Raw genomic sequence first — 27,693 nt, 5'->3', positions numbered from 1 at the left:
TAAAAAGGGACCGGAAATTAGCAACGTCGCAAATCGAGATACGTGGTTTTACGGGTAAGAGGTTGAGAGTTGACTTCGGGTAAGGCTCATTCCACCGTCCTCTTTTACTAGGACTTAGACAAAGGAAAATTTGATTTACATAATCGAAAAGCCCCTGCTCGTGCAACAAATGCATTGTACAGAGACCACGGTACCAACTCCTACGGCTAGTTCCAGAAACGGCAAGACTGGCATTTCGACGGCGTAAGTCCGCAATCACATATCGACGGTGAAACTACCAAACCACGTATCTCGGTTGCAGTGTTTAAAAATCTACGCTCACATTTTATTTTTTTAAAGTAGACCAAATCAATATCATTCCTTGAAATTTTCACAGAATTTTCTCCGCACGAAGAGGAAAAATCACAGAAATTTTCAAGACTGGACGTTCAGTAGTTATTCATTTAAAAAATAAAGTATGACAGGAAGTCTGCGACGTCGCAAACCGAGATACGTGGTTTGGTAGTTTCACCGTCGAATCTCGTTTGCGGTGTTTGAAAATCTCCGCCTCTACGTTATTTTTTTTAAAGGAGAACAAATTGACATCATTCCTTGAGGTTAATGCAGCATTTTCCTCGCACAGAGGAGAAAAATCACGGCAGTTGTAAAGAATTGCCGTTGAGTAGTTCTCCGTTTAAAAAATAAAGTATGACAGGAAGTCTGCGACGAGCGACGTCAAAAACCGAGTTATGCGATTGCCAACTCACACCGTCGATTTATTCCCTTGTGTGGGTGAATGTTTTTATAAACGGGTTCGGCGGTTATTACAGGAGCTTTTCCAAAACGCTGTATTATTCTATCGACCGACGATCGTGAGTGCTCTAGTACATGGATACGCGTCGTTGGTACCAACGCTTGGATGTATAGCTTTAAAAGTGAAGGCGCAATGGATAAAAACCTTTTTAATACGTGCCTGCGTCTGTCTGTTTCAATTAGTTAATTATACTGGCAATAATCAGTTCCTAATTGAATAAAAGCTTTGCAATAGATCGATACTGGCGCTTTAGAAATGCGCAGCTTAAGAAATGAACTTAGGCGCGATCATGGTCAGAGATCATAAGTTTTCGTTTTCTTCCGGTCTTAACAGATCAAATTGTGTCTCCGATTCACACATTTCGACTATAAAAAAATCGATTCCAAAAAATTTTACGGTGATATTTTCGGAGACGCAAAAAGTGGAAGAAAGTCGGCCGTGTTTTGAAGAACTCACATTGTTGTGGCAAAAAACGAGCTGACAAATTCTAATTCCGAAAATCGTGTCACCTCACACAGCCGTGCTTAACTGCTACGCTGCTGAAAAATTGACATTGAAGAGCCCCCTTCTACGAGGATCATCGTGAAAAGTAAGCTTTCACCAACTTTCGCCACAGCTTCGAAAAATTTGCTGACAACACACCCTCTTGCGGAAGCGGCTAGACTGCCAGGCACCCAAATGATACACATTTTTACTATGAATCACAATAATTTTTTACTTACAGATTTTTGTGGATGGATAAGTACCCTCTCTAACGCATTTACGCACGAGACACGTCACGGAAAACCCGATTGCGACCTTATAGGGTGTCTTAAGGTTATGTTGAAAAATTTGAAGGGTAATTCTACATAGGTCAAAAAGAGACTTTTTGATCTTAGAACACGAGTTATCAAGATTCAAACTCTTAGACGATGCAGCAGTGTAAAATTATAGGAAAAAAAGGTCCGTTTTCTTCAAGGAGTGATTATACCTTTGGGCAGACTTACATAATGTTGGGCACCATGCATTTTTTTTTTAATTTTTACGGCACAGAAATGTATTTAGCCGTAATTATTAGTAGGAAAAAAAATGTTCAAAGGCTACTGTGATGAGTTGAAAGGGGAGGGGGGGAGGGGAAGGTCGTTGAACGTTCAGATGCAAGACATAGGGAAAAAATGAGATTGCATTCAATCCACTTTTTAAGATGGTGCAGAGGTCAAATTTTCCGAAAAGGTGAAAAAAAAAGAAAGAGAGAAAGAAGAAAAACCGGCGGTCATAGGGAATGTAGATGAGACCAACAAAATTTTGACGGACAATCAATTGGACTGCATTTTGCAATTTGGAACTATAAATTCTGGCTCTTCTGGAAAAACGCTCTTAAGCATAGGAAAACTAATGGCACATGCGTTGTTTTTAAACAGGCCTAGAATTTATAGTTCCAAATTGCAAAATGTAGTCCAATCGTCAATCCATCCACTGTTGCCTGCTATCTGAACAGTGATAGAGGGGAATATTCCGAGGCACACTGAGGAGGATAAATATAAATCAAGTTAGGTAAAGGATAGAGAATCAGAACATCATTTGACGACAGCTTAGTACAAATTTTGGAGAGAGCAACAAACAAACTTTTGAACTTGACAACATTCATACGATCAAAAACTGAAAGACAATAGCTTGAAGGGAAGGGAGCCTGGGGGCTGCCCACTCCCCTCCCATGATAGAAGTAATCCTCTGATCCTCATTGTGCAAGCTTAGGCGGTCAAACCTAATGTAATTTCTTAACATTGAGGCCTCCGTAGGCCTTAATACTTCAGGAGTTAGACCGATTCTGGTATAACTGAAGCCTGTAGATAGGCAGATAGAACTTGCCATATCACATCATTTGTCCGCGCTTTCAGATCTTTGTTGATGATTAATGATTTTAATTGGGTTATTTAATGTCTAGATGTTGCAATATTAGACCTCTGAAAGGAGCCATTCACGAAACGAACAGTTGACCAAATAATTCGAATATGAAACAAGACAAAAAAAAACTTACAGGAGCAGAATTTCATTTTTTTACTATCTTTTACCAGAAAGGTTGAAAGATTGAGATGTTGACAAAAGTCTTGGGTGGTACGTTTACAGCACTATGGACAGGCATACAATTTTGGGTACAAAAGTTACTCCTGGTTTCAAATAGTTTAATTATTTAACAAGTTCGTGCAAGGTCTCCCCTGTAACCCCTTTGGAACAATTAACCAACTGGCTTCATTAGCCTTTCAGTATTGAAAAGAAATAGAACGGACAAGAAAAAGTTTCAAGTCAATTCTATATTCACACGGTGAAATACAAATGAGCATATTTAATGTAAAAAAGATATAAAATTTAGATAAGAAATAAATTATTTCAGTCAACAATGGGATTATTTAATTTCTAAAGTTAATTTATCAGTTAATTTTCTAAAGTTACGTCAATGGGATGCCAGAAATCAAAAACTTCTATAGAATCCAATTCTTCTAGCTTTTCATCAATTTTCAGGGCTCTAAAATTGCCATCTTCACTCATAGGTCGCCAAACACATGGGAACAAAGGTGAGATCGTATCTGGATTAGGGTTCCTGGGAAAAGAAAAGGAACTTAAATTCAGACCATTAATCATTATTTGGAACGCGTTTAGCAGAAAGGAACCAAGCCACATCAGCTATTGCCAAATTTAAGTGGGTAAGCCAATTTTTTACCAGAAAACATTTGAGCAAATTTCTTTGAAAATTTTAAGGAATTTGCTTTGTACTATATAAAAAATTCACTGAAATTTGCACAAAAATCTGCACAACCTTTTTCATGTAAAAAATTAAATTTCCCAATTAAATTTGACAATAGCTGATGTGGCTTGGTTCCTTTCTGCTTAAGGCCATCCATTTAAGATCATTTGGACAGAGATTTACAGAAACGTACCAAGTCATATTGAGTTTGCGCCTAGAAAAAGAGGTTTGAACTTTTATTTCTCTATAATACTAAACATTAAAGCCAAAGTCTGCGGCGAATTCTCAGCTTTGGCGCAATGCATTTTGGGTACGATGGATTTATTTCACTTTCCAATTTATGCATTATTATCCTAAGTATGGATTATTTTGGAAAAATCAAAATTTCAGTATCGGGATCATAAAGGAACGTTCGTACCGATAATTATCTTCCAAAATCTAAAATTACAGTTAAAAGTACCGATACCAATTAACCATTGTTATTGATACATTGAAATCAGTTGCGAATCAGGGACAGTGTTTTTGACTGTACTTTAAGATTTTGGAGGATGATATTCCACATGAACATGATTGCTTCTGAATATAAGATCTAGGGACTGAAATTTTGATTTTCCCAAAATAATCAATTTAAAGGTTAAAATGTGAAATACATCAATAGGTCTGTTGCATGCAAGAGATACAGCCAATAAAACATTCTCTTAACGAGTATAGTCATAAAAAAATCTTGTTGGGAACGTCAACAAAGTCTGAAATCCATTTCTTAGCGCACAGTCTGCGTAGTTGGTAACACGCTTTTTCAAGTTTCCCCTGCTTGCAGGCAGTATTTTTCGGCTATCTCGATAATCTAATAGTTCTTTTATGTACCAGCACAAATGCAATCATAATAATGTTTTATCCAACTTTTAATGAGTGCTGGTAAATGCAAAAATCCCATGAGTTATAATATAAAATATAAAAATTCTATACAGTGATCTTGAAAATATAAATATTAAAAATATAAATATAAAATATTATCATGATTACTGTAATAGTTCTTAATCAGTTTATTATTGATTTAAATGAAAAAAAATCACGTATAAAGTTGATCGAAGAGGGAATTGAATGTGAAATGTGCTTGCAGGCGCAAGAATACATCAATTTCATACATGGAATCCCATGATGAAAATAGAAGTAAAGGAGACCAAATAAGATGTGTGATAACCAAGAGACAATTAATCTTTTAGTACTCACCCGCGTTTTGCAAAATTGGTCCAGAATTGAGTCATTCGTTCAATTGTTTTGAACTCTGGGGCATCTGGAGATAATTTAGGCTTCTTTAACACAGAAATATGGAACAAGTATCCAAGCTCATCCCCATGGGCAACAACTGGGAAAAAAAGAGAAAAAAAACGCCATCACAGAATCAATTTTGATAGTGGGGAATGTGTGAGTATGAGTTGCAGACTTCTTACTTAAATCTTGAATTTGGAAGAAAAAGAGAAAAAACAATTTCGGATTAGAATAAAAAAAAACAATGAGCGTCCACAAAATTTGGACCTTAAAAGCATGATGTGCTAAACGAGTGTTTCAACTTTATCTATTACGGATAATGGGTAAAATTGACAAAGACATTGGCGCCTAGGAAATTAGTGTAGCACTGGTTCCAACTGAATCTTCCTTCTAAAACATCTTGCTTCATTATTACAATATTTTATTGGTCTTAAGAAAAAAAAAAAAAAGTCCTTGTTGGCCGTGAATGGTACCATGAATTTTTGAGCACAGTACGATTCCTGCAACAGGGATTTTTTTATTTATTTAGACTTAGCAAGACAAATGAAGCTATAAACTTTTCTTTCATTGAAAAATCTTGACTAATTTTCTGAAATACGCTCAGTTAATGAAATAATTATACCTGATTTGTCCACTGGAAAATTAGCACGTCTGTTGTTCCATCCTAAAGCTCCAGCAAAGGTGAAATAGTATGTGTAAATAGGTATTTCTGGGGTCATATATTTGTGCATGTCAAAAGCTGCTGCCATTATAGGGTACTTAAAACACACTTCCGTGAAATACTGTAATCAGAGAAAAAGACTGAGTTTAGAAAACTACAAATAATATCCTATTTGTCACTTAGATTTAAAAAAAAATGAACAAAGCCTCCCTCTAATATAAACATGTTCTTGGAAAAAGCGATAATTCAGAGCAACAGAGAACTAAAAAATAATAAATAACTCATATTCCACCTCCCTTTTTATTCTTTGTGCAATCTTCCTCGGATTAAAGAATAATAGGGGGGAAAAAGGAGAATTTAAGTTTGAAACCAACCCTGACTATGATTTCATAGGAAAAAAACGTAATCAGTTCTTCTTTTTTTAAAAAAAACACGCAAAGAATTGAATTTGCTTGACAAGCTCTGCTTATATCAATAGAAGAGAATTCTTCTTTGCAAAATTTTTTATGCATGGACTTTTCAAATTTTTTGATTAATGTTACAAAAATATTTTTTTTGTAAAATTATACATCCTTTTTTCATAAAATCTCCCCCCCTTACCCAAAATTATTGTACAGACTAGACTCATCAAGCAATGTTACAGGTATTGGAGACAAAAAAGTAAAAACCTTCTCTAGACCTTCTCTATTACCTTCTCTAGAGTTGGAAACTCAGCATGGTGAATTGTGGACTTCGCAAGTTTGCTTTCTAATCCATCAAAATACCTGCGACGAATTTTTTCATAACAAGGAGAGTCTCTGGATATTGAATCTATCCATCGAAACATGCGCTGTGGCAAATAGTCTTCGAATCCATTGACAAGAAGTTCGATGAATCTCTTTGATGTTGCTGAAAAAGAAATGAATAAATTTGTAAAAACAAAATAGACATATTTTAGAGAAGAATTGATTTTACCTTTTCATCTTTTGTGCTGATGGTTAAGATATAATTTAAAGACTACAGGAAATGTTTATCAGCAATTAATCACAATATGAAGTCATAATACTGAATATGAATACATAATGAAACTGAAATATGTGGATCAATTATGTTTAAATAGTGTGGGTCAATGCCAATTTAGAAAGTTCGATTTTAAAAGCTCATTGTCCTTGGAGGACTGTAAAGATCATCATATCAAATAATACTGAAAAGGCTTCAAGCTTCAAGTTGACAAATACGTGTTGTGGCGGTTTGGAAATTTTTGACTACCAACATAAGTTTTTTGGACGCTCATCAAAGCGTGAATAAATCATCATGAATAAGTGTTATTGAAATATTTTACTCAGTTTTTTTATTTCTGAATTCTTAAGAGCTATATGTGATAATGAATTGCATATACTATGACATAACCGGTATTTCTGTTGGATATAACTTCACTGAAATTGATTAAAGGCTGTAGTACTCACTAAAAAGATTAAAAAGTCCTTCTTTTTCTGTAAATCCACACATTGTCGGAACTTTGTAGAAATTCCCTGATCTGATCAATGTTCGTGGGTCCTCGGTTAAAAATGGCTCATCGAGAGAATGGTGAGACTCTATTGTTGGAAGAAACATGAAGTATTGTGCAGAGGCTTTTTCCTGCAAAAGAGGAGTGAGAAATTATTAAAAAAGGAATTTATATAAAGTAGGTGAAAATTCAACTTTATGCAAACAAATTATGAAAGATAATTCCTTATTTTTCAATTTTTAATCAAGCGTTGAAGGGTAAATTGATCCGTCCAGAAACTTAGAAAATGTATAAACTCAATGATTTGTAAGGATACTTCATCATTTAGGACCGCTATGAAAAAAGAGGTCTTGGTGGAGGTAAACTTTTTCCGGAGAAGGATTTTAGTCATAGCTGATAAAAAAATTGGTATTTGAGTTTCCTATGAAAATTATTCTGTAGCATCTCAATGATCAAATTATGAGCTATTTAGATCTCTTTTGCTTCAGTAGAGGGCTTAAAGTGCCATTACAATATAACAATTTTGAACTCTACAGATGAAAAACAAAAACTTCAGACTGCTGTTTTTTAAGTCTATAATTAATTTAATTGTAAACTTCAAACAGCTATAATTCTGGTTTTGTCTAAAATTTTTGTGCACTATTTTATTTCAAATGTCTTTAAAACACTCCTTTGAACTGAGGCAATAATGACATTTTAATCGTCCCCCTCCCCCTTAGCAATAGGGTCTCTTTTCTGCGGATGGTCACATTTTAAAAGTAAACTATTGACTTATAGCCTGGAATTTTCACCATCTCACATAAATATTGAACATAAAATTTGTTCACTTACAGCATCAGCCACAATTTCATGTTGAGCCCACACCAGTTTGTCTACTGGATGTTTCCTTAAGAATTCCAAAATTTCATTAGGGTCTTGAGAAACACAGCCTAGCTGATTGGCTAACCTCAAGGTCCTTTCATACAAGACTTTCATAGGAGCAAAAGCCCAACCACAGTAGGCAGTTGCACTCTGAAGGATAGCTTTATTGAATAGGCCTAGAAAGAAGAGGTAGAAACAGAAATTCATCAGGAGGGCGACTAATTTTTTTTCAAACTAAAATGCTTTTCAAGCCGAATTTCTCTTTTTGCAATTCCTCCTCAGTTAATTAGGCATCTAACAGAAATTATTAACCTTATGTTATTGAGTTTAATTTCATACCTTTCATACCTAATGCAAGACAAATGACCAATGCAAGATTGAAGTTTAATTATGTATATGCATTCGTTAAACTTAAGATTTTCAAACTTAAAAAACTTCAGACTAACATATATTCTATCATTTTAAGATTAATCTTGCGAGGAAGCATTGCGGTTTCAGTTGCTGATCTTGCATCAAAACTTACTGCTGGCAAACTTCGTTTTAGAGAGTTCCTTGCCAAGACATTTGTCAGGAGGAAAATTTTCGTAAAAGACGGAAATAGGTATTTTCACTGGCACTCCTGAATGATAGCGGTTTCTGAATGAGAATGCTACAGGTATTGCTTCCCATTGACTGAGATACATAATGCTGGGTCCCAAAGGAAAGTTTCCATTAGGTTCATGCTAAAAGTAACGACATCTTACAAAGTTCAATTGAGAAGCAGTTTTATCAGTTGTTAATCCAGCCCCTTTTCACTATGAATGGATATGTTCAAAGTCAAAGAGGTGAAATACACTGAAAACAATGGAAAAAAATGGGTCATAAAAGAGTATCTCTCTACTGCTACGACTTGATTACGATAAAATTGAAAGAAAGGCTCCAATTGTCTTTAAGATAGTTTGATACCAGGTAGGAGATAGAGACAAGGAGGTAGGAAGAAACTCTGGTACCTATCAGCCATTGCCTTTTTTGTTTGCCCGATGTGACCTACGAGTGATTGCATTGTCGATAGTTTCTAAACAATATATTATTTATCAAAATGACTATAGAGCTACTAACCTCTTGAGAGAGGAGAAATCATGTGCAAATGGACAGACGCTCCACCTGAGCTTTCGCCGAAAAGAGTGATGTTATTGGGATCACCACCGAAATGCTGGATCTCTTTCTTCACCCACCTCAACATAGCAACTTGATCCTTCATACCTGCATTTCCTGGCGCTTCTTTGATGTTCAATGACAAAAACCCTATAAAAATCCAAAAAATAAAAAAGTGAGCGTTTTTAAGATTCTTCTATCAAACCAAAAAAAGATAAAATGATCGTAATAAACACAAAAACAGGTAAAGCTCTACATTTACAGGGACTCTTTTTCTCTCAGGATTTTGAGTATACCTGAGTAAGATTTTATATTCCTGATTCCTTCATTTCATCACATCATTGAAAACACAAGCCACAAGTTTATAAAAGTGCATGAACCTATCAATGTATTGAGATATGCCCAGGTTTGACTTTTTACAGCCTTGAGGTGAGTAGAATTTTGCTTCCCCCTTCCCCTTTGGTTGGTTATAGCAAAGAAAATTACATATCCAGAAAAGTCTGGGAGGCTTGCTCAGGAAAATTTCCAAAAAAAGATGTCTTTCGGAGAAAGTTTGACCTCTTTCTCACCAAATCTTGCCAGCATAATTGTTACTTTAAAAAATAAAAAAAATTGGAGAGCACTTCTTGTTGTCACTCCCTTTTACTTTTCAAAATTTGCTGCCTCTGGACAACTGCCTATTCGGTTACCTACCCGCTTGGTCATCTCCTTGGTAAATGAGGTATACTCAGGTTGAGGTATACTCAGAAGGCTGTCTTTTCTTTAACACAAAAGGGCACAGATAGTCGTGTATATTCGTGAAACCGAAATTTTACAAAATGATTGATAGGACCCAGCATCACCTGCTCATCCCACTTTGGGTAAGCAGGTAATCAGAGACTGGACTACAAAAGAATTGGTGTATATTGCGTTTAGCTGTGCTTCATCGGAAAAATAAGAGACCTTGTGCCTAAATGCTCTATCCTTTCTTTAGATTACTCTTCTTACTCTATTTTTTCATTTTCTTTTTGATAGCCTGTCAAAGAGAGATACTGAGATTTTTTCCATTTGGTTAAATCATATTTTGATGATAGGATCTCACCTATGGGGCCAACTCTGTAATTGAATGTGACAACAATAACATCCTTTTCAAGAAGGTAGTCAGGGCCATAGAAATCAGGATTTCCATTCCCATAGGCAAATGCACCATAGTAGAACCAAACCATAACAGGTTTGAGAATGTTTGTCTCTGCATTCTTCACAGGTACCTGAAAAATCATAGAAGAATTACTTACGCAGGATAAATACCCATGTTAAAACTCAACAATATCATGTGACAGTTCAACGCATAGAAGTTTTTTTGAAAAAATGTCTACTAGAAATAATGTTTTAGAGAAATTTGATTCTCTATTAAGAGTATGTCGTTTTTTCTATGCCTAGATACAGAAAAAAGTTTTACGAAAGGGTGTTCGTCAACGCACAAAAACTTTAAAAATGAAGTTAAAAAAATCCAATCCTGCGTTTTTCACTGTGTGAAACTTACTAGAAATTACATTAGTATTGCAACTTGATGGAAATTTTTTCTATGGGTACTAAATTTCATCAGCATGGCAGTAATTTGATGATGTCATTGCCACTGGTCAGAGTTGATGCTACTTCAGCATCATCACAACCACAAGTTTCTTTAATTTTCTTTTTGTAAATAAGTATACTGCAAAACTTACTGAGGGTGTGAAGACATTTAAGTAAAGGCAATCCTCACTGCCAATCAAGCTGTGGCCAGCTTGGCTAGGGTGTGGGTAAAGTTGCCGTGAGACATCTCCTTCTCGTGAGGCATCTCGGATTCCGAACCAGTTAGAGGGAGGTCGCGGAGCCTAAGGAGAGGCAAAGAGGATCAGTATAAAAGAAACTATGCAAAGGGAATGTGTAAGGTTTATCCGCATAGATATTTCAGTGCAAAAATAGAATGTTCACTGCAAGTGATAATGAGCGGTTCATGCATTATGTAAAACTCCGGGGGAAAAGGTCTACGATTTTGGTACGGTTTATTACAAGGGAGATAAGGAGTAGGGACAGTGGCGTAGCTAGGAATTCCTTGAGGGGGGGGGGGGTTTCATTCAAAAACGTGACGGTAAATTTACATTATTTTATGTACGTCCCTGATAATATTTTATGTCTGCCCTCCAAAAGTAAAAAAAAAGGTACAATTAACGAGGCTAAGGGGGAGGGGGTCCAGACCCCCTGAACCCTCCTTCGTCTACGCCACTGAATAGGGACCAACTAAGGGTCACTTTAAGGACTGCGCATGGAATGGACCACTAGATAAGGTACGAATTTCAGCATTCTGATACATGATTCTTAGCCAAAATTTCACGTAGAATACGACGCGCATAACGAAAATTACCGAAATCAACTCTTAACTAAGATATTTAATGATTATTGATGGGTGAATTCAAACCACCCGCTCATGAAAACTCAATGCTCTGCGTGATTCACATCGCGCGCTAAACGTTATCATGACAGTCTCTGCGATATAAAAATCTGGCAACCTCAATCTTGACGCTTTGGATCAGCTGTAGCAAATTGCTTATAGTTTGAACAACACATGATGGGAAATGAACATTACTCGATTGAGAAGCTTGTTGAAACCGTTGTAGTGCGCGATTTGACTCACGTAGAGCTTTGAGTTTCTTGTGAGCGGGCAGTTCGAATCCCTCGTAACCAATGTGATATAAAAACGTTAATATTTTCGTTTGGAGTTTGTTTCATTAGTTTTCGTTGCGCAAATCGTGCTCTACGTGAAATTCTGGTTAAGAAACATGTATCAGAATGCTTGAATTCGTACCTTGTCTAGTGGTCCATTCCAAAAAATTTGATGCTGCTTAAATTTTGACATTATTTGATACGATGTTCCTTACAGCCTCCTGAACAAGATGAGCATTTAAAATTTAACTTTCTAAGTGTCAATGTCAAGATAAATAGGGTTGAAAAGTAAATTTTTTGGCTCTACTACTTCCGTTTTCTGGTAAAGATGAGAAGCTGTTGCTGTGTCTGTGCAAACACTGTCATCATTTGCAGGAATTAGAATTTCATTACGATTCTACCAGGTTTTTTTTTCCTCTCAGGAAGCATTTATATACTTGAGCCTGTAAGAGATACTTAACAATCATACTCCTTTATCCTTTCGTTTTCTGTGATTCAATAACAACTAGTAAATTACAAATGCAAAAATTACTGATAATTTTTTACGAACCCTGAACCGAAGATGACCGACTGGGGGCTTTGCATATGGAATGCCGAGGAAACTGTAGTAAGTTTGACCCAAGATAGATGTTTTCTTTCGACCTCGTAAAACACCTTGTGAAATCCTAACTTCTGGTTGATCAGGGTTTGACATTTTTCCTAAAATAAAATGTTGGTGCTATCATTTTAGAGACAGGTGTAATTGAGATAATTGTAGATTTTGGGCCATTTTATGGTTCAAATTCATAAAGATGAAAAAATCTTTTATGATGTGATTGAAAAAATATTAATAATGGAACTAAAAAATTATGTACCTTGATTGCAGGGTTGCAAAATTACTATTCATATTTTACTTTACGAAAAAAAAAAAAAAAAAAAAAAAAAAAAAAAAAAAAACTATTCAGAGGATATTCGTGAAAGGAAAAATCACATTGTATTTTATGCAATAATAATGAATGCTGATCCTTTAAAAAAATTAAAATATAAAAGGAAAACTGCAATATTGCGAACTAAGATACATGGTCTTGAAGTTTTATAATTGCTCAGCCTTACTGCTATTTTAATGTCCCTTCACTGATTAATACCATACCTAACAATAGCGAAACTACAAAAATGCATATCTCGGTTGCACTGTTTGAAAATCTCCATACCTACTTTATTTTTTTAACAGAAAACCGAACCATTATCATGGCTATTAATTTTCACAGAATGTTTTCCATGTAGAAAAGAAAAACAACCGAAATTTTCAAAAAAGTGTTCAGCAGTGTTCCATGTAGAAAATGAAGTGTGACAGGAAGTCTGCAGTGTCCCAAACTGAGATATGCATTTCTGCAAGGTCACCATTGAAAGTCGGCAAAAATATGCAAACTCATGCAAATTTTAAAATGGTACTTTTGTGAAACACTCGCACTACAAAGAAACTTAAAAAAATTTTCTTAAAGGGAGAAGCCAACAAGGACTCTTTGTTTTGAATTTTTTAAAACTCTAAGAGGGAAAAAATTATTTGCAACGTTTTTTCATAATACTATTACAGTATCTATAAAGAACATCAAACAACATTAATTTTTAGTGTAAAAGCACCCAATTAAAAAGTAGAGGTCAGAAAAAAAGGGTTGTTGGCCACCTCCAAAAAAGCCATAAACTTGGACTGCAGAATTTTTAGGAAAAATATTTTCATCAAAATTTGTCTCAAGGTCGAATATTTATCAAACATCAATGTCTACATTTAATTAAAAATGAGGGCTATTAGATAGAGACATTCTAAGTCTGGACCTACTAAGCTCTTGAAATTACAGCTAAGTCATGCCATAGCAAAAAAAAAAGAAAAAATTACCTTATTTAGTATTCCTTCTGCATTCGCCAGACAAATTCCACAGTAATTAACAATGTAAACTAAACACAATCACTTCCCAGGAAAGAAACTAACAAAGGTCACTCCTACCGGGAGGCAAAACTTCAAATGAAGAGCAGAGACAAATTAATATTCAAATCAATTCGAACGTTCTAGAGTTCATTCATATCCCCCTGTGTTATTGCCTGAATAAAAAGCAGGTACATAGGAAGCATTAGACTATTTCCAGAGTTGCGCGTGCAAAGTGCAAACAACGTTTTGCCACTAGTGCGGAACAGCAGTCTAGTAGCAGACAGAATGCACTCCCACTTCATCTTGTCAACCAGTTATTCCCATTCTGCCATGCTAGGGAGAAACGCTGTATGAACATTCGGAAGTTGTCAAATTTCCCCTGATTAATTATGTTAAAAATATTCAGAATTTTCCCAGTAAATTCATTTGTCATTGATGGAAATATGGCAACGTCTAAGGGCTCATACAGCGTTTTTCCTTAGCACGGCAGCGTTAGTCATTTTAAGAGCTCTGTAGGAAAGCTATTAGATAGCCCAATTCCTACAAGAAGTGAAGAGAGGAATACGGTGAAAGAAAAAGTGTTGCAAATGAGTTCTAGTTTAGAATAAAAAACAAAACAAAAAAACAGCAAAAGTGCAAGAAAAGCATGAGAGAGAGGAAGTTTCATCATTGAGACTTTGAACGCTTAATTTTTGTTGCAGGAGTGGAAAAACAGACCACAACTTCTTTAAACTAAAAATAAGTATTTTTTAGAAGAAACTCATCCTTTAAGTTGTATTAAATAATGATTCATTATTCGACTTCTACACTGAAAGAAGGAGCTGCAATGCAGAAGAAGGGAATTTTGTTTTAAAGCAGCATAAGATACGTCACTGTAAATGCTGCAGGGAGAGAATAAAAATATTTGTAAAATTGAAAAAAATAAATGTTCTAAAACTTCAACAAAATAATAACCGCATAAAACCACAGAGGGAGGAAATACCTAAATGTTTCATTATTGAGATAAAACAGAACATTTAAGCCCCTAATAAATACTTAAATCCCCCCCTACAGCCTCTGTAATTCATCCACAATACAAACTAGAATCCCCCTTGGGCTGTCTACAAATTACATTAGACATCTGGGAGGGGTGCCTCACTGAAGGGAGAAAGGGATTACAAAGCAGTGTCTTACTTGAGAAAGAGAGAAAGTATTAGTTTCTTTCCAAGAAGTTTCCAAGAACACACTGTCAAAAAAACCGGTTGATTTTCCTAAAAAAATTAACATTTTGTTTCAATGCCTTTTACTCTTAACGAGAGTTTATTCCAGCGGGAGGGGAGACGGGGTCAGGCCCGGTTTTAGTAATTATTTAATAGGTGCCATACAGAGAGCGAGGGGGCTTAAAAATCAGGAGAGCACTTCACGTAATTTATGGTAAAATGTGAATCAAGTATCACTGAAATCTCATCCCATCTTTGACTTTGATTAAATTGACTTTCATACAAAATGCGAAAAAAAAAAAAATTCTGAATGTTTTCTAATTTCCCCCTTTCCTCTAAAGTCCATTCCACATAACCTTCATCCTCCCTAGAATGACTTCAAGAACAGGGAGAAGTTACAAAAATAATATAAAATCCATGATTTATTTATTGAAAAATTAGGGGCATGATAGAGTGGGGGGGGGATTAAAATTTTAAGGGAAGAGGATGGGTAAATTCAGCATTTATGTTCAGGGAGAGGATGTGAGAATGTGAGAGGGTCTTTCATAAGACTCAAAAGTTTTTAGAATTCTAAAATTTCTTCATTTCCGGATTTGTATTACACTGATTTCCCTTCATTTCTATGGAAATCTACCAAAGAGAATCTATGGTTTCCTTCCATTTTCCAGGTGCCATAACCCATGTTTTGTACACATTACCTTTGTCCTTTCTATGGCCCTTTTTAATGGCTTTGTTCAAGAGGAGACAGAAATTTCTGAGTCTATGTCAATCTGCATTCTACAAACTGTTGTAATTAATGCACTAATTTTGTAGAAAAGGTTTCTTGAATGAGATAGAACCTCAAAGGAAGATGCACAACAATTGGCAATCAGTTTTTTAGTAGTAGTAGCAGTTATTTTAACCTCCTCTATACTAAGTTTCTGTTGGCTATAATTTTCCAATAGAGTGTTTTAAATATAACGTCAGATTTACTTATGTACTCAGGGCTAACGTGGCAATAGCTGAAAGGTGAAAAATTTAGAAGACATTAAGGTATTAAGCAATTTTGTACCAAATAAATTTAGCTAAACATTAGAAATTTTCAGGCAATTATAAATAGTAGCCCCTCCCCATTCCCTAACAAAAAAATAATGTTTGATTTCCTCTAAAAGAATTCACACAAATAGATCCTTTTACAAGGTAATGGAAGCTTCCTCCTGTTTGCTCAGTGCTGTGGACTATTTGGAAGAAGTAGGTCACCACATTTGGGCATATGAATGGTTGGCTCACAGAGGCCAATGACCTCCACCTAAATTGAATGATCACACGCAACCAGTAGTGGAAAGATGTGCATTGACCTTGCAATCATGACTAATTTCTCAGACTGACCCTCCATTGCATACTATTATCTTTGTGAATTTCTGTGGTTTGTTTTCCTTATGCTGACCCAATTACACAAGGAAAACTGCACCTAGGTGCAGCGGAGTGCAACAAATCCAAGTTTACACAAGGAAGTAGAAGTTGCAGTTATTATCATTCACCACGATTAATGCGACTTCTCAAGGTGAGGTAGGTTGAATATCTTTTCACCATTCAGGTTTTACGAACTCAACTCACAGAGAGCTTGGAACTTGTGATAAATAAAAGGAATTTAACATACATCAAATTAGTCAATTCTACGATTACTTTCAACAGATTTATCGAAAATTGGTTTAAACCTTTCATCCTTACATCTAACTTTTCTACTTTGGGGCTGTGAGTAAAAAAACATGCTGCAAAATTTCGGATTTTTTATCCCCTCCTCACCCCCCCTTAACAGTTTTGTGACAAAGATCTTGCATCTTTTGACACTTAAAAACAAAACAGCGTAACATTCTTCTCAACCCCCCCCCCCCCTTTTCTCTGAAGCATTACGTATTTTATGAATGGGCCCTTGAAATAATTAATGCACTCTCTTTGATCAAATTGGAGTTTGATATTTATCAATTTTCAGGGGTTCTCGAGTGGTGGATAATGTGACTCGCACAGGGAACACAACCCCCTCTAATTCCATCAAAAAATATTCCTTGACTTGTGACAGTGTACGTTGAATTTCATTTGTTGCAAGAGTAGGAACCAATTATGAAAAAAAAAAATTGTGTCTGATGAGAATGGAATATAATAGAACAGGATTAAATCTTGTATTTTATAGGCACATAAAACTGAAGCACAGACAAACTAAAAGTTAGCTGAAACTTGCTAAATGCAACACCAGCAGATGCTGACACCAAAATCACTATTCAAAGTAGAATAAGTCAGCTTCAGTCCAACAAAAAAAAGCAAAATCTTTGCTTTTAAGCATTCAAAAATTAAAAAAATATTTTTTTAAAATTCAAACCGTACCATTGGTTTATGTGAATAAAATTTGACAAGTGGACGGTTTTAGCATGCAAATAAGAAGAACCGAAATGAACGCTGAGGCAAACATTTCCTTGCATGCAATTGGATTGTTCATAAATTGCTGAACGCCATGAGTTCTGAGAATCCAGAAAATCATAGAAATAAAAGATTTGAAGCAGTATACACATACCAGTGAGATATGCAGATGGTTTACCAACTATGGCTCGATGTTCTTCATTTAAACAGATGGTTTAATAAGTTCCTTGAAGGTTGATAAGAGTTCAAATTCTTTAGCAGGCTCGAATACTAGGTCCTCCCCAATATTTAATCCCATTGGGTTATCAAACTCTGAAGAGAAGACAGGCTTCCATTTAATATCCGCACTTGGGTCCCTGCAAGAACAGTAGCACTACATTCATGAATATGTAACACTTTATAACAAAGGTGCAAATTATTCTTCTCCTCCAAGTCACAGCGCATTTTTCACTTGAGACAGTATCAGGTTGGTAACTGAACTTAAATAAGAAAATTCCTTTACTTTTCTGATTTTTATGAAAAATACTTCAGACTAATTTTGGCGAAATTCTCTGACTTTCAGAGAAAATTAATCCCTCAACCATTTTTGGTAGAGTGGACCTTCCACTGAGTGCGGTCTTTTTTTAAATGGAAAAATTCCCTGAGCTCTAACAAAATTCCCTGGCTTTCCCAGGTTTTCCCTAACTGCTATTGTCTCGAGTCTCTTAAATAGTTTCCTAAACAAAAAGTAGCGAATTTTTGCCAAATTAAGACTGAACTGCTACTGGTCTGCTGCATGGTATAGAAATGTCTACAACCTGGCTGTGCAAGTTATGAATTTAGAATTTAGCTGTAGAAAACAACCGCACATTCATTCACAAGAATAAGATTTCTGTAAATTTTAATGAAAAAACATGTAGCCTTTTATCATTTCCTAAACGTTTAGAACAACTGTCTTAAGATAACGTCTATTCATTAAAGTCACACTTGGCACTCAAAGATTCCATCCATGGCTATTAGCATAACTTAAGCTCAGTGTGGATGAATTAGCTTTTGAGGAAAGCTGGAAAGTATGAATAGAGGAAAGAGATGAGACACGAGAGGAAAAACAGATGACAAAGAAAGCTGAATAAATTATTTTTTAAATGCTAACAATAGCAGGTCACTGTGAGTAAGTAGCATTTGGGTCGCAAAAGAGGGAGTACACGAGACTGGCAGGTCATACTTCAGTTTCCTCAAAGGAAGAGTAGGCAGGTGTCTATCAATGAATGAATGTTTGCGTAGTGAGTAAAAGTAACAATGAGATAATGAAATTCAATGATTTTCCTTAGACTTAGCCATGCCCGCGCCAAACTCCAATAATGCAAGGCCCAGTACGTTATTAATGCTTTTTTCACAGGGAGGAGCTCAAAAATGACACATGGAATCATCTAGAGGCCAACTAGTTTTTACCTCTCAGTGATCGGGAAAATAACTTAATTAAGTTTCATCAAATTCTACCAAAATAAGACGTCATGTGGTAAGACGCAGGTCTTCATAGTTCAAAGGGAGGAAAAAGGACTATTTCTCAGTATGCAAAATATGAGTAAATTATTGAACAAATGCACATTCAATGACTTACACACAGTAAATATGTTTAATAGCAATCTTTTCCCTGTGGGCTCATAGTCCAGATTTTATGGGGTTTTTCCATCTTTGCCAACTTTCTTTGTCAGTGTTCACACTAATAAGTTTGAGACTTCTACGTAGAATGTCAGACATTGACAAATAAAGTCTGTGAATTCTTACCCTGTTTTCAAAAAATTTGTCCACATTGTGGTCATTCGTTCTATGGTAACATCAGCCAAAGATCCTTTTTCAATGATTTTTCCAGTGTTAAAAGCGCAGCTGTACAAATAACCAAGCTCGTCACAATGAGAAACTCCTGAAAATGAGGCGATATAAATTAAAAAGTGAAACATATAATAATGTAATTCAAAATTAAAGAAAGAAAAAACATTTATTCTTTGCAAATCTACTTCAAAAAGTGGAGAAGAATATTTCCATGCAGAAGGCGCTGTCCCTTAATTTGGTTTTTTATTAAGTTCATCAAATTCTGTAATTATACAAATAACAGTTCAGTCAATTTTCTTGCAAGTTTGGACTTTGCAAATTGAATTCTGAAAAGTTCTATAAAATTATCACCTAAATACTGTAGACAGTAGTTCTATCTTCTTTTAGAGACTTAAACACACTTAGTAATGCTCTCTGGGTCTCCAACGATGAAATACAGAAAAGAGAAGGACTGCATAAAATAAGCTTGAATCAACCATTGACGAGCAAATGTTCTCAGAAATAGCAATTACAACACCCAGTAGTTCAGGTATCCCTCTTTTAACCATTGAGACCTGTGAGTAGGAACTTTAACAGATTTCCATATTTTTACTGTTTCTGAGTTTAGTATTTGCTACACAAACTTATGCTGTTATTAACTCATAACTATCAAAATCAAATATATCTTTCACGCAAAAAAGAGTTATGCGATCTCTACTTCAAATTCGAAATGGCATTCCACTCTAGAAATAATAGGGTCAAATATTTCCTGCAAGACTGAGACAGTAATTAGAGATGGAGTAATCATGACTCTTCATTACTGAACTATTATAACACCCATACATGGTCAACGGCTCATGGTAAAGTATCTCCTTTTCAGAGGTTTTTTCTGAGAATTCCGCTATTTACCCAACATTGAACTTCCAGTTGGCAAGAGATATTTTAACAAGATGTTAAAGGTACATATTTTGTTTATTATTGATGATTGAGGCTTTAAGTGAAATCCATGAAAAACTGGGAAAGGGGAGGGGAGGAGACGGAACAAAAATTTAAAAAGAATCTACTTTGTTCTTTTTTTAAAATAAAATTACCTTCTTGTCCTGGTTTTAGTGTCTTATTCTTGATGAGATCTTGCTTGTACCATCCCAGCGGTGTATCCACAGAAAATGTGTAGAAGAAAATTGGGTTTTTCCGAGGTTTATTCTTGAGATGATGAACGGTGAGAACAGTGGCAATCTTTATGAGAAGTGCTCCATAGAGCTGTTATAAACAGAAAAAAACTTATATTCAATGAGGTTCAAAAAATTTGAACATCAACAGACAGTTGAGATACAGTCACTTCACTACAATGGGTCGGTTGCGCTGGTCACAGAATCACGTTTTGATGCTTGATTCTTGTAGATTAGCAAAAAATAATAAGATCTGTCCAAACCGCAACTTTCTATGTACGTTCAATATTAACCGAGATGTCGGCCTTTGAAAGGTCAGGTTTTTGACGTCATGCACCGCAGAAGTAACACCCTTGGTTTCTTCCTCTTTCGTTCGATCCGTGAGTTTCGTGTTGCAGCCTCCATATCACTGATCGAACAAAAGAGGAAGAAACCAAGGTTGTCACAGGTCACTGCTGCAGTGGATGACGTCAAAAACCTGACTTTTCGAAGGGCAATTTATCAGTTAATATTGAACGTAGGAAGTTCAGGTTTGGACAGATCGTATTATTTTCAGCTAATCTACAAGAACCAAGCATCAAAACACGATTCTGTGACCAGCACAACTGACTCATTGATAAGTAAAATATCATGGTGAAAATACAAAACCACAAATCTGAATAATGTTGATTAAAAATTTCCAACCATGTTCCTTTTTTTTTCTCTTTAGAAGAATTTGTACCTGAATTCTTTTTGCAAAATTTTTACAGAATATTTTCAAGATGATAAAAAGAAAGTACACAAAACTTTGCACAAAAACCTTGATTAGTAATCGTTTGGAAAAGAAAAATGTTACAAGATATCTATAATAGAACAAACTAATAGAAACTTGACCATCTGATCACGGAAACCTTTCCATCTAGTCAAGCAAGCTAGGTAGGTTCAAAAGTGACAGTGAACGGTGCAAGAAGCCATGGTATCGTATCTTGCGTTAATTCAATCATGCTGGTTTATGCCTATTTTAGATATGCGGAGCTTAGAATCTACTATGCTACTCCTGGTTGATGTGCTCTAGATAGAGTGAAAGCTGTATCAATCTGTTTTGGTGATATCAGCAAAGCAGAAGTTAGATTATACAAATGACGTCATTTGTATTTTTGCCTTTCAACCAATGTTAATTGCAAACACTTACATTGTGTTCAAGAGTTGATTTCCAGATTCCCCATGGTATGATTCGTTTTTCGCGTAAAATATTAAAGAGTAAACATGTGCCATTGTGTTTTAATATATAACTTGTCTAGATACCAATTATTAGGATCAAGATGGTAAACCTTTTAAAAGACATGGAGATGACTTACATCAACAAGTTCTTGAAAGTGTTTTGGGTATTCAATGATTTCCTCCTTGAAATATTTACTTTTAATCCTATATGCGAGTGCTGCAATTTCTTCAGTCGTTAGAGATGGAGGAAATGCCAGGTCTTCAAATATAACTTTGAAGTCCTTATTTAATGTCTCAAGTACATGCGGATGACTTGTAAGTTCTAGAACAAAAAGCATAAAAATTATATGAGTGCTTAGAAACCAAGATTGCAAAAGATAACGAATAAAATAGGTACCTAAAACTGAAATAAAACGTTTAGAATGTTTTAGGGTGTTTTCAACTTCTTGATCAATAAAGAATTAAATGAAAATAAAAAAATAATAATAATAAACCAAGTGGTATAGCATCTATAAATGCTAATGACAGGTGATGGGTTTTCCAATTTTTTTGACTGCGGTTCTTCAGTAACAACTGAAAAAACAATTTCTCCCATTTTTTCAAATACTAAACAACTGAATCTGCTTCGCATGGTGGTACATTATGCAGATAATGTTATCTGATTGAAAAGACCTTGTTTCAAGAGCAGCAGAGAAAAGTTGGTCAAGCTCATGATATATGTTTTCCTATGAATTTTTGGCAGCTGCGTTGAAAAATACTTTGAATTGCTTATGTCATATACCAGGATTCTAAAAAATTGAGTTCTCCATGGAGCTGATAGCAGTTTTTAGGAAGAAGATTTTGATTAGCCAGAAAATTTGAGGGCTTCGGAGGGGCCAAGGTTACTTTTAAACTTTGCACTAAAAAGTACTTTGGAATGACTCATCATGTACCTAATAAGTGTCATCACATATTGCTGTTATTGTAATTTTTGTTTTTTGTCTCTCTTCTTAACAAAAAAGGAAATAAGAACATACATTGTGGACATGTGTAATGCAGCACCCTTGGAAAATAAAAAAAAACTTACTTGCCAAAATGAGAAACCCTTCATGGGTGTTAACACCCGTCAAGAAAGGTACATCAGCTGCATTATTGCCGACAATCAATTCATGAGGATCAGTGGACAAAAATCTGTTAACTCCAACTGTTTCAACACTGGGTACAAAAGCCCAGCCGTTCCCCTTGACAATTTTTTCCTTAGGCACAACAAGATTCTGCACTTCAGCAAAACGTTCTGCTGGAACTGTCATAAGCTGCTCCAATAGTTCTTGTTTGTTTCCTGCATCAAAGCCAAGGTGTTTCCCCAAATCAAAGCTGCTCTTGTAGTGGTGTTTCATGAAAGCCCATTCGCACGGAATCGTCCCACTTTCTGCTATCGCCTTATGAAAGAGGCCTTTTGATAGCGGTGAGACCATGTGATAGTGGACACTGGCGCCACCAGCACTGCATCCGCTAATTGTAACATTATTTGGGTCTCCACCAAAGTTTTTAATTTCTTTCTGAATCCATTTTAAGAGTAAGACTTGATCTTTCATTCCCATGTTTCCAGAGGCACCTTCTACGTCTAAATTCAGAAAACCTAAATAGAGAAAAGACAAGAGCCAATAAGAAAAAAAAGAGAAATCACTGTTTATAATGTAAACTACCAACATTTATATCTCATCCATGAGTTAATTTTAGAAGTTCTGAATATGTTCAACATTTTTTGCAGGCAATTTCGATGAGGAACTATGAGCTGGAGTGAATGATTTCACACCTTGCCTGCACATCCTGGTCTATTGCAGTATGATGTTATAAAGAGCGACGCCAAGAATGGCACAATTTGGGCCAGAAGGGATTTTTCTGAAACCGGGCCCAAACGATACCTTATGATACCCTAAAACTCTGGTAAAAATTTTAGCTTGAGTATACGCACCGTTTTTGAGAAATGGGGGGGGGGGGGCAAAGTTGCCAAATCGCCATCATTTTGGACAACATTTTTACAGTAAAAAGACGGGAAAAATGGACGAGAAAGTTACACCATTGATGGGTTTGGGCTGTAAATGTTCTTATTGAGCCCCCGTGCATGTGATTGTCTTCAGTCTCAAAAATTTTGGACGTACAGTGGTCTAAAATGGGGAGAAATCGTGGATAGATAAGGATTCTTTGTCAAACTTTTTAAAAATGGAAGTAAAATTGTTGGTCTCCTGCAGAGATCATGGGAAACAATGTTCTTATCGGTCTGCAATGCATTCAATAGGGTTCAGTTTTTCAAATTTTCATCGCACAATGGTCCAAAATGGGAAATTAGTGGACAAATTAAGATCTTCTGCCTAACTTTTTAAAAATGATGTACGACTATTGGTTCCCAGTAGACTTTAGATCCCAGAAAAATTCTTTAAATTCTTTTTTTGACTATTTAAATCTTTTTTAAATTTTTTCTCTCCATTTTTCTTTCTTTTTTTTGATTTCTGAAAGTTTGCATATTTTATTGAAATAGTGCTACAAAGTCTATTCTATAACAACGTTCTATAGACAATACGGTCTGACATATATAAATAATTAAAAAAAATAAAAACATGAATCTTTCCGGGGTTTAAACTCTACTGGGGACCAACAGTTTGACAGAGGATCTTAATTTGTCCACTAATTCCCCCATTTTTGACCACTGTGCGATGTACATTTGTGAAGATGAACACATTTTCATGCATTGAGGACCAATAAAAACATTGTTAGCCATGAAAACTGCAACAGACCGACAATAATGCTTCCATTTCTAAAAATTTGACAAAGAATCCTGATTTGTCGACGATTTCTCCCCATTTTGGACCACTGTGCGACCAAAATTTTTGAAACTGAACACAGTTAAATGCTTAGGGGCCCAATGAGAACATTTACAGCCGAAACCCATCAAAGATTTGACTTTTTCGTCCATTTTCCCCGTCTTTTTGCTGTAGAAATGCTGTCCAGAATGATGGCGATTTGGCAACTTTGCCCCCTCATTTCTCAAAAACCGGGCGTATACTCAAGCTAAAATTTTTACCAGAGTTTTAGGATATCATAAGGTATCGTTTGTGCCCGGTTCCAGAAAAATCCTCGCTGGCCCAAATTGTGCCAAAAAACGGTCGTTTTTGGCGTCGCTCTTTTTTCCCTATCACTAGATGTTAGACTATCTCTGTAAAGATCAAGTGCAAAAACTTTGTTCCGCACTACGCTTGCAAAAACCGTGGTACTTGGTCATATTTTTTATATACACATTTTCATTGATGCAAGAACTAATGAGAGGATGTTTTGGGAACAACTTTTAAACCCTCAAAAAGAGTTGCATGGTGTGAGATTTAAAACAAAAAATTGAAATAAAGTTGATTGTCAAAAGGATCTTAAAGAAGATTTAGGAGGGGAAAGTCCACAAAACTATGCTTTAAGAATGGCACAACTGAATTCAAAATAATATTTTAAAAAATGTCTGATACTTTGAAAAGCACCTTACACATCAAATGAATGTAGAGGGTAGGAAAAATGAAAATGATAATGTATCCACTTGGTACCAGTAAATAAATTACTGTCAAAACTTATAAATGGCAGCATTACATCTTTTGCATTTTTTGTGACTACTTTAATGCTTACCAAGAGCACCAAGACGGTAATTGAAGGTTACCAATACGATGTCATGATCCATCAAAAAATTTCCTCCATAAAGTAGAGCACTACCCGATCCAATTCCAAAGGCACCTCCATGAATCAATACCAGAACTGGCTTCAAAGGTCCATCACACTGCATATTTAAAAACAGAAAATGATTCCCAAAAGAATAAATAATATACTTAATTGAATAGTGAGGCAAGTAGGTATTTGTGGGACTGGAAATAAAACAACGTTAATTTTCAATCAAGTAAACAGCCCAGAAGGTTTCATTTATACAATATTCAAGATCCACTCACAATTTAATTATTTGGCCTACTTTCTGAGAATTTTTGGAAGAATGCCTTAAATTAAAGCAACATATCTCAGTAGAAGTTGCCTCTTAGTGCTAAAGAACAATTTTACCAATAGCAAATGACTCGTACAGTAAAAATATAAGACAATAAAATAAAATAGAGAGCAGGAAACAAGGCTAAAATAAAAAATACTAAACCAACATTGTTTAAGCGAACCACTTGGTCGTTCTTGATTTGAAAAAAATACAACAAATTTTGAAATTATACAAATCAATTTGAAACCTGCCCAACCGTGGACCAGAGAAAAGAATTTCTAATCAAGGAACAGAAAATCAGAAATTTTTTTCTCTGATTTTTGGTCATGCAGAATATACATCAATTTTTGTGTTTTCCAACTTTGTTGAATTTTTGTTTGAACCAAACTGGCTGAGCGGTCAGGTGAAACGTTCCTGGTTGAGACAAAGGTAAAAATCTGTGAGCAAACTTCATCAGCTTGTAAAATTATATTGTAAGTATTTAGCTTGGCACTTTCATTCAATTTCTTTGCAATAGTGCCTTTTCTAATGTAACAAATTTGTTTGCTCGCTGTCTCAAAGTCTCTTTGTTTTCTTTGTTATACCTCACTATGTCATCTTTTTGTGTACCAAATTATTGTAATATGTATATGCTTTGCTGAGGAATAAATAAAATAAAATAAAAAGAAAAGAAAAAAACTTTCATTCAGGAACTTACTGTCGGTGTGTAAATGTTGGCGAAAAGACAGTCCTCACTCCCACACGTTTTGCCAGAGAACATGTCAATCTGCACAGCAGGACTTCCTTCCTTTGAAGCATCACGAATCCCTCCCCATCCTTTGTGAGAAATTGGTGGCTATTAAGACAAAAGCAACAAAATTAAAGGGCTCAATTTTGTGAAAGGAAACTGGTCTAAAATAAGAGGATGCAAGAGGCGTTCATTTTCTTGTTTTCAATATGAATTTCAAGTATTAAAATTGTACAATTTTCAATTTTTAAAAATAGAAGACAGGAAAATGTATATAAATAGTGAGGTTCTGCTGTGGCTGCCCCCTTCCCCAAAGTATCTGTAATTTTGGAGAAAACTTAGAGAGAGCAGTATAATTACTACAAACGTAAAATTTTTGAACACACTTCTAATTTTCTATGTTTTTGCATGTTATGCAAGTTTACATTTAATTTATTGTCCCACCTTGAATCGCAAGGGACCGACAGGTGGTTCTGCATATGGAATTCCAGAAAAATACTGGAATTTCCTGCCTTTCCTGGATATTGCGGTTCCCCCTTGTAGCTTTCCATAACTTGTAGTGATGACAGGTTTGTCCGACATGCTTCTCCACAAAATCAAAGTTGCTTTCGCCACCCAAAATTTTAGAATACTCTGTAAAATAATAAACAAAGCAAAATGACTAATGTAGATCAGCTACACTACTTCATAAGGTGAAATTCTCTTATTAGACATAATTTAAAAGATAAAAAATTAATTTCCAAGACCAGTCAAGTTGGCAATTTGACAACAAAAATCAGAGCTTCGGCAGAATCTTTATTTTTGGGTGTTTTAACTTAGTGACATGTGTTAGAGCACTTGAGACAGGTACATGGTACCAGAGCTACTGAGGAAAAAACTTAGGGGCCGCCTAGATTTTAATTGTCCACCGAACTTTATCTAGAACTCAGGGTCCTGTATTTTCTCCATACATGGTTGCTTTTTACTTGAGGATGGCTGAAGAAGTCAAAAAAGCTATCTTTTCAATTATCTGCTGATATATCAAACTGATCAGATCAAACTAAAAATAAGACAAAAAGAAATGGAAGTTGCACTTGCCTACACAGAAAAATACTGCAGTCCGTGTGTTACTTAAATAATGCCATGAGTTATTTCACTTTTACTCCATGGAAAATATACTGACAGCGTTTCATTAACAAAATTTCAACTGGTTATCAGTGAGCTGGTAAGAGCTGAATGAATGATTATAATGCCAAGACTCTAGCCAACGACTATTGCAGTTACCAGAAGTACTTATGGCACCAATACATAAGGCAGGATATTAAATTTTGATAAATCCAATCTGGGCGACGGATTTAGCTTGGTATAACCATAGTGCAAAATGCTTGTAAATCAAAGTTTACAAAACACTTCCTAAGAGAGATTGTCTGTTTAAATACTTCAAAATAATCAAGATAAACAGAGATGACATACTGATAGTAAAAGTCTGCTTTCAACTTTAGGTATATGGCAATAAAACACACTCGCAGGAGGAGGATTGATACGTAAAACACTGTAAGTATAGTCGTATTTTGTTCGCCGCAACAATTGTTTCCTGTTGAATTGAAACAGATGCACGGATGGTTTGAGAAGTGAAAGCCTTTCCAAAACTGACAACCAGAGAGGGGTACTGATGTGATTAATATGCTAGATTTATAACATCACCGTTCGAAGACTTGATTACATAACATGT

At 35.4% G+C, this 27,693-nt stretch overlaps 1 protein-coding gene across 1 annotated transcript; it reads right to left on the bottom strand.

Annotated features, from left to right (window-relative positions):
- Positions 1-2,938: 2,938 nt before the first annotated feature.
- Positions 2,939-27,351, bottom strand: LOC109033556 (uncharacterized). The gene is made up of 19 exons (XM_072299627.1): positions 27,332-27,351; positions 26,427-26,615; positions 25,953-26,090; positions 24,910-25,057; positions 22,331-22,882; positions 21,402-21,586; positions 19,987-20,155; positions 18,872-19,007; positions 17,313-17,460; positions 12,159-12,326; positions 10,630-10,779; positions 10,008-10,173; positions 8,891-9,076; positions 7,763-7,968; positions 6,891-7,062; positions 6,137-6,333; positions 5,407-5,566; positions 4,746-4,881; positions 2,939-3,371 (listed from the first exon to the last, which is right to left on the bottom strand). The coding sequence occupies exons 1-19, from the start codon at positions 27,332-27,334 to the stop codon at positions 3,206-3,208; spliced, it is 3,375 nt and encodes a 1,124-aa protein (XP_072155728.1). The 5' UTR covers positions 27,335-27,351; the 3' UTR covers positions 2,939-3,205.
- Between the last annotated feature and the right edge of the window lie 342 nt (positions 27,352-27,693).

Source organism: Bemisia tabaci, chromosome 4 (genome assembly GCF_918797505.1).
Source record: "Bemisia tabaci chromosome 4, PGI_BMITA_v3".
NCBI lineage: Eukaryota > Metazoa > Arthropoda > Insecta > Hemiptera > Aleyrodidae > Bemisia > Bemisia tabaci.
The sequence above is the reverse complement of the archived record's forward strand: the minus strand, read 5'-3'. Positions and strand labels throughout refer to the sequence as shown.

Bases quoted from the DNA above. Each gene is read 5' to 3' on its own strand.
- LOC109033556 (XM_072299627.1), bottom strand. The intron at 17,461-18,871 runs GTAAGAATTCAC...CTGTTCTTGCAG, and splicing joins ACAAATTTTTTGAAAACAGG to GGACCCAAGTGCGGATATTA. The intron at 7,969-8,890 runs GTTAGTAGCTCT...TCTTCTTTCTAG, and splicing joins GATTTCTCCTCTCTCAAGAG to GCCTATTCAATAAAGCTATC.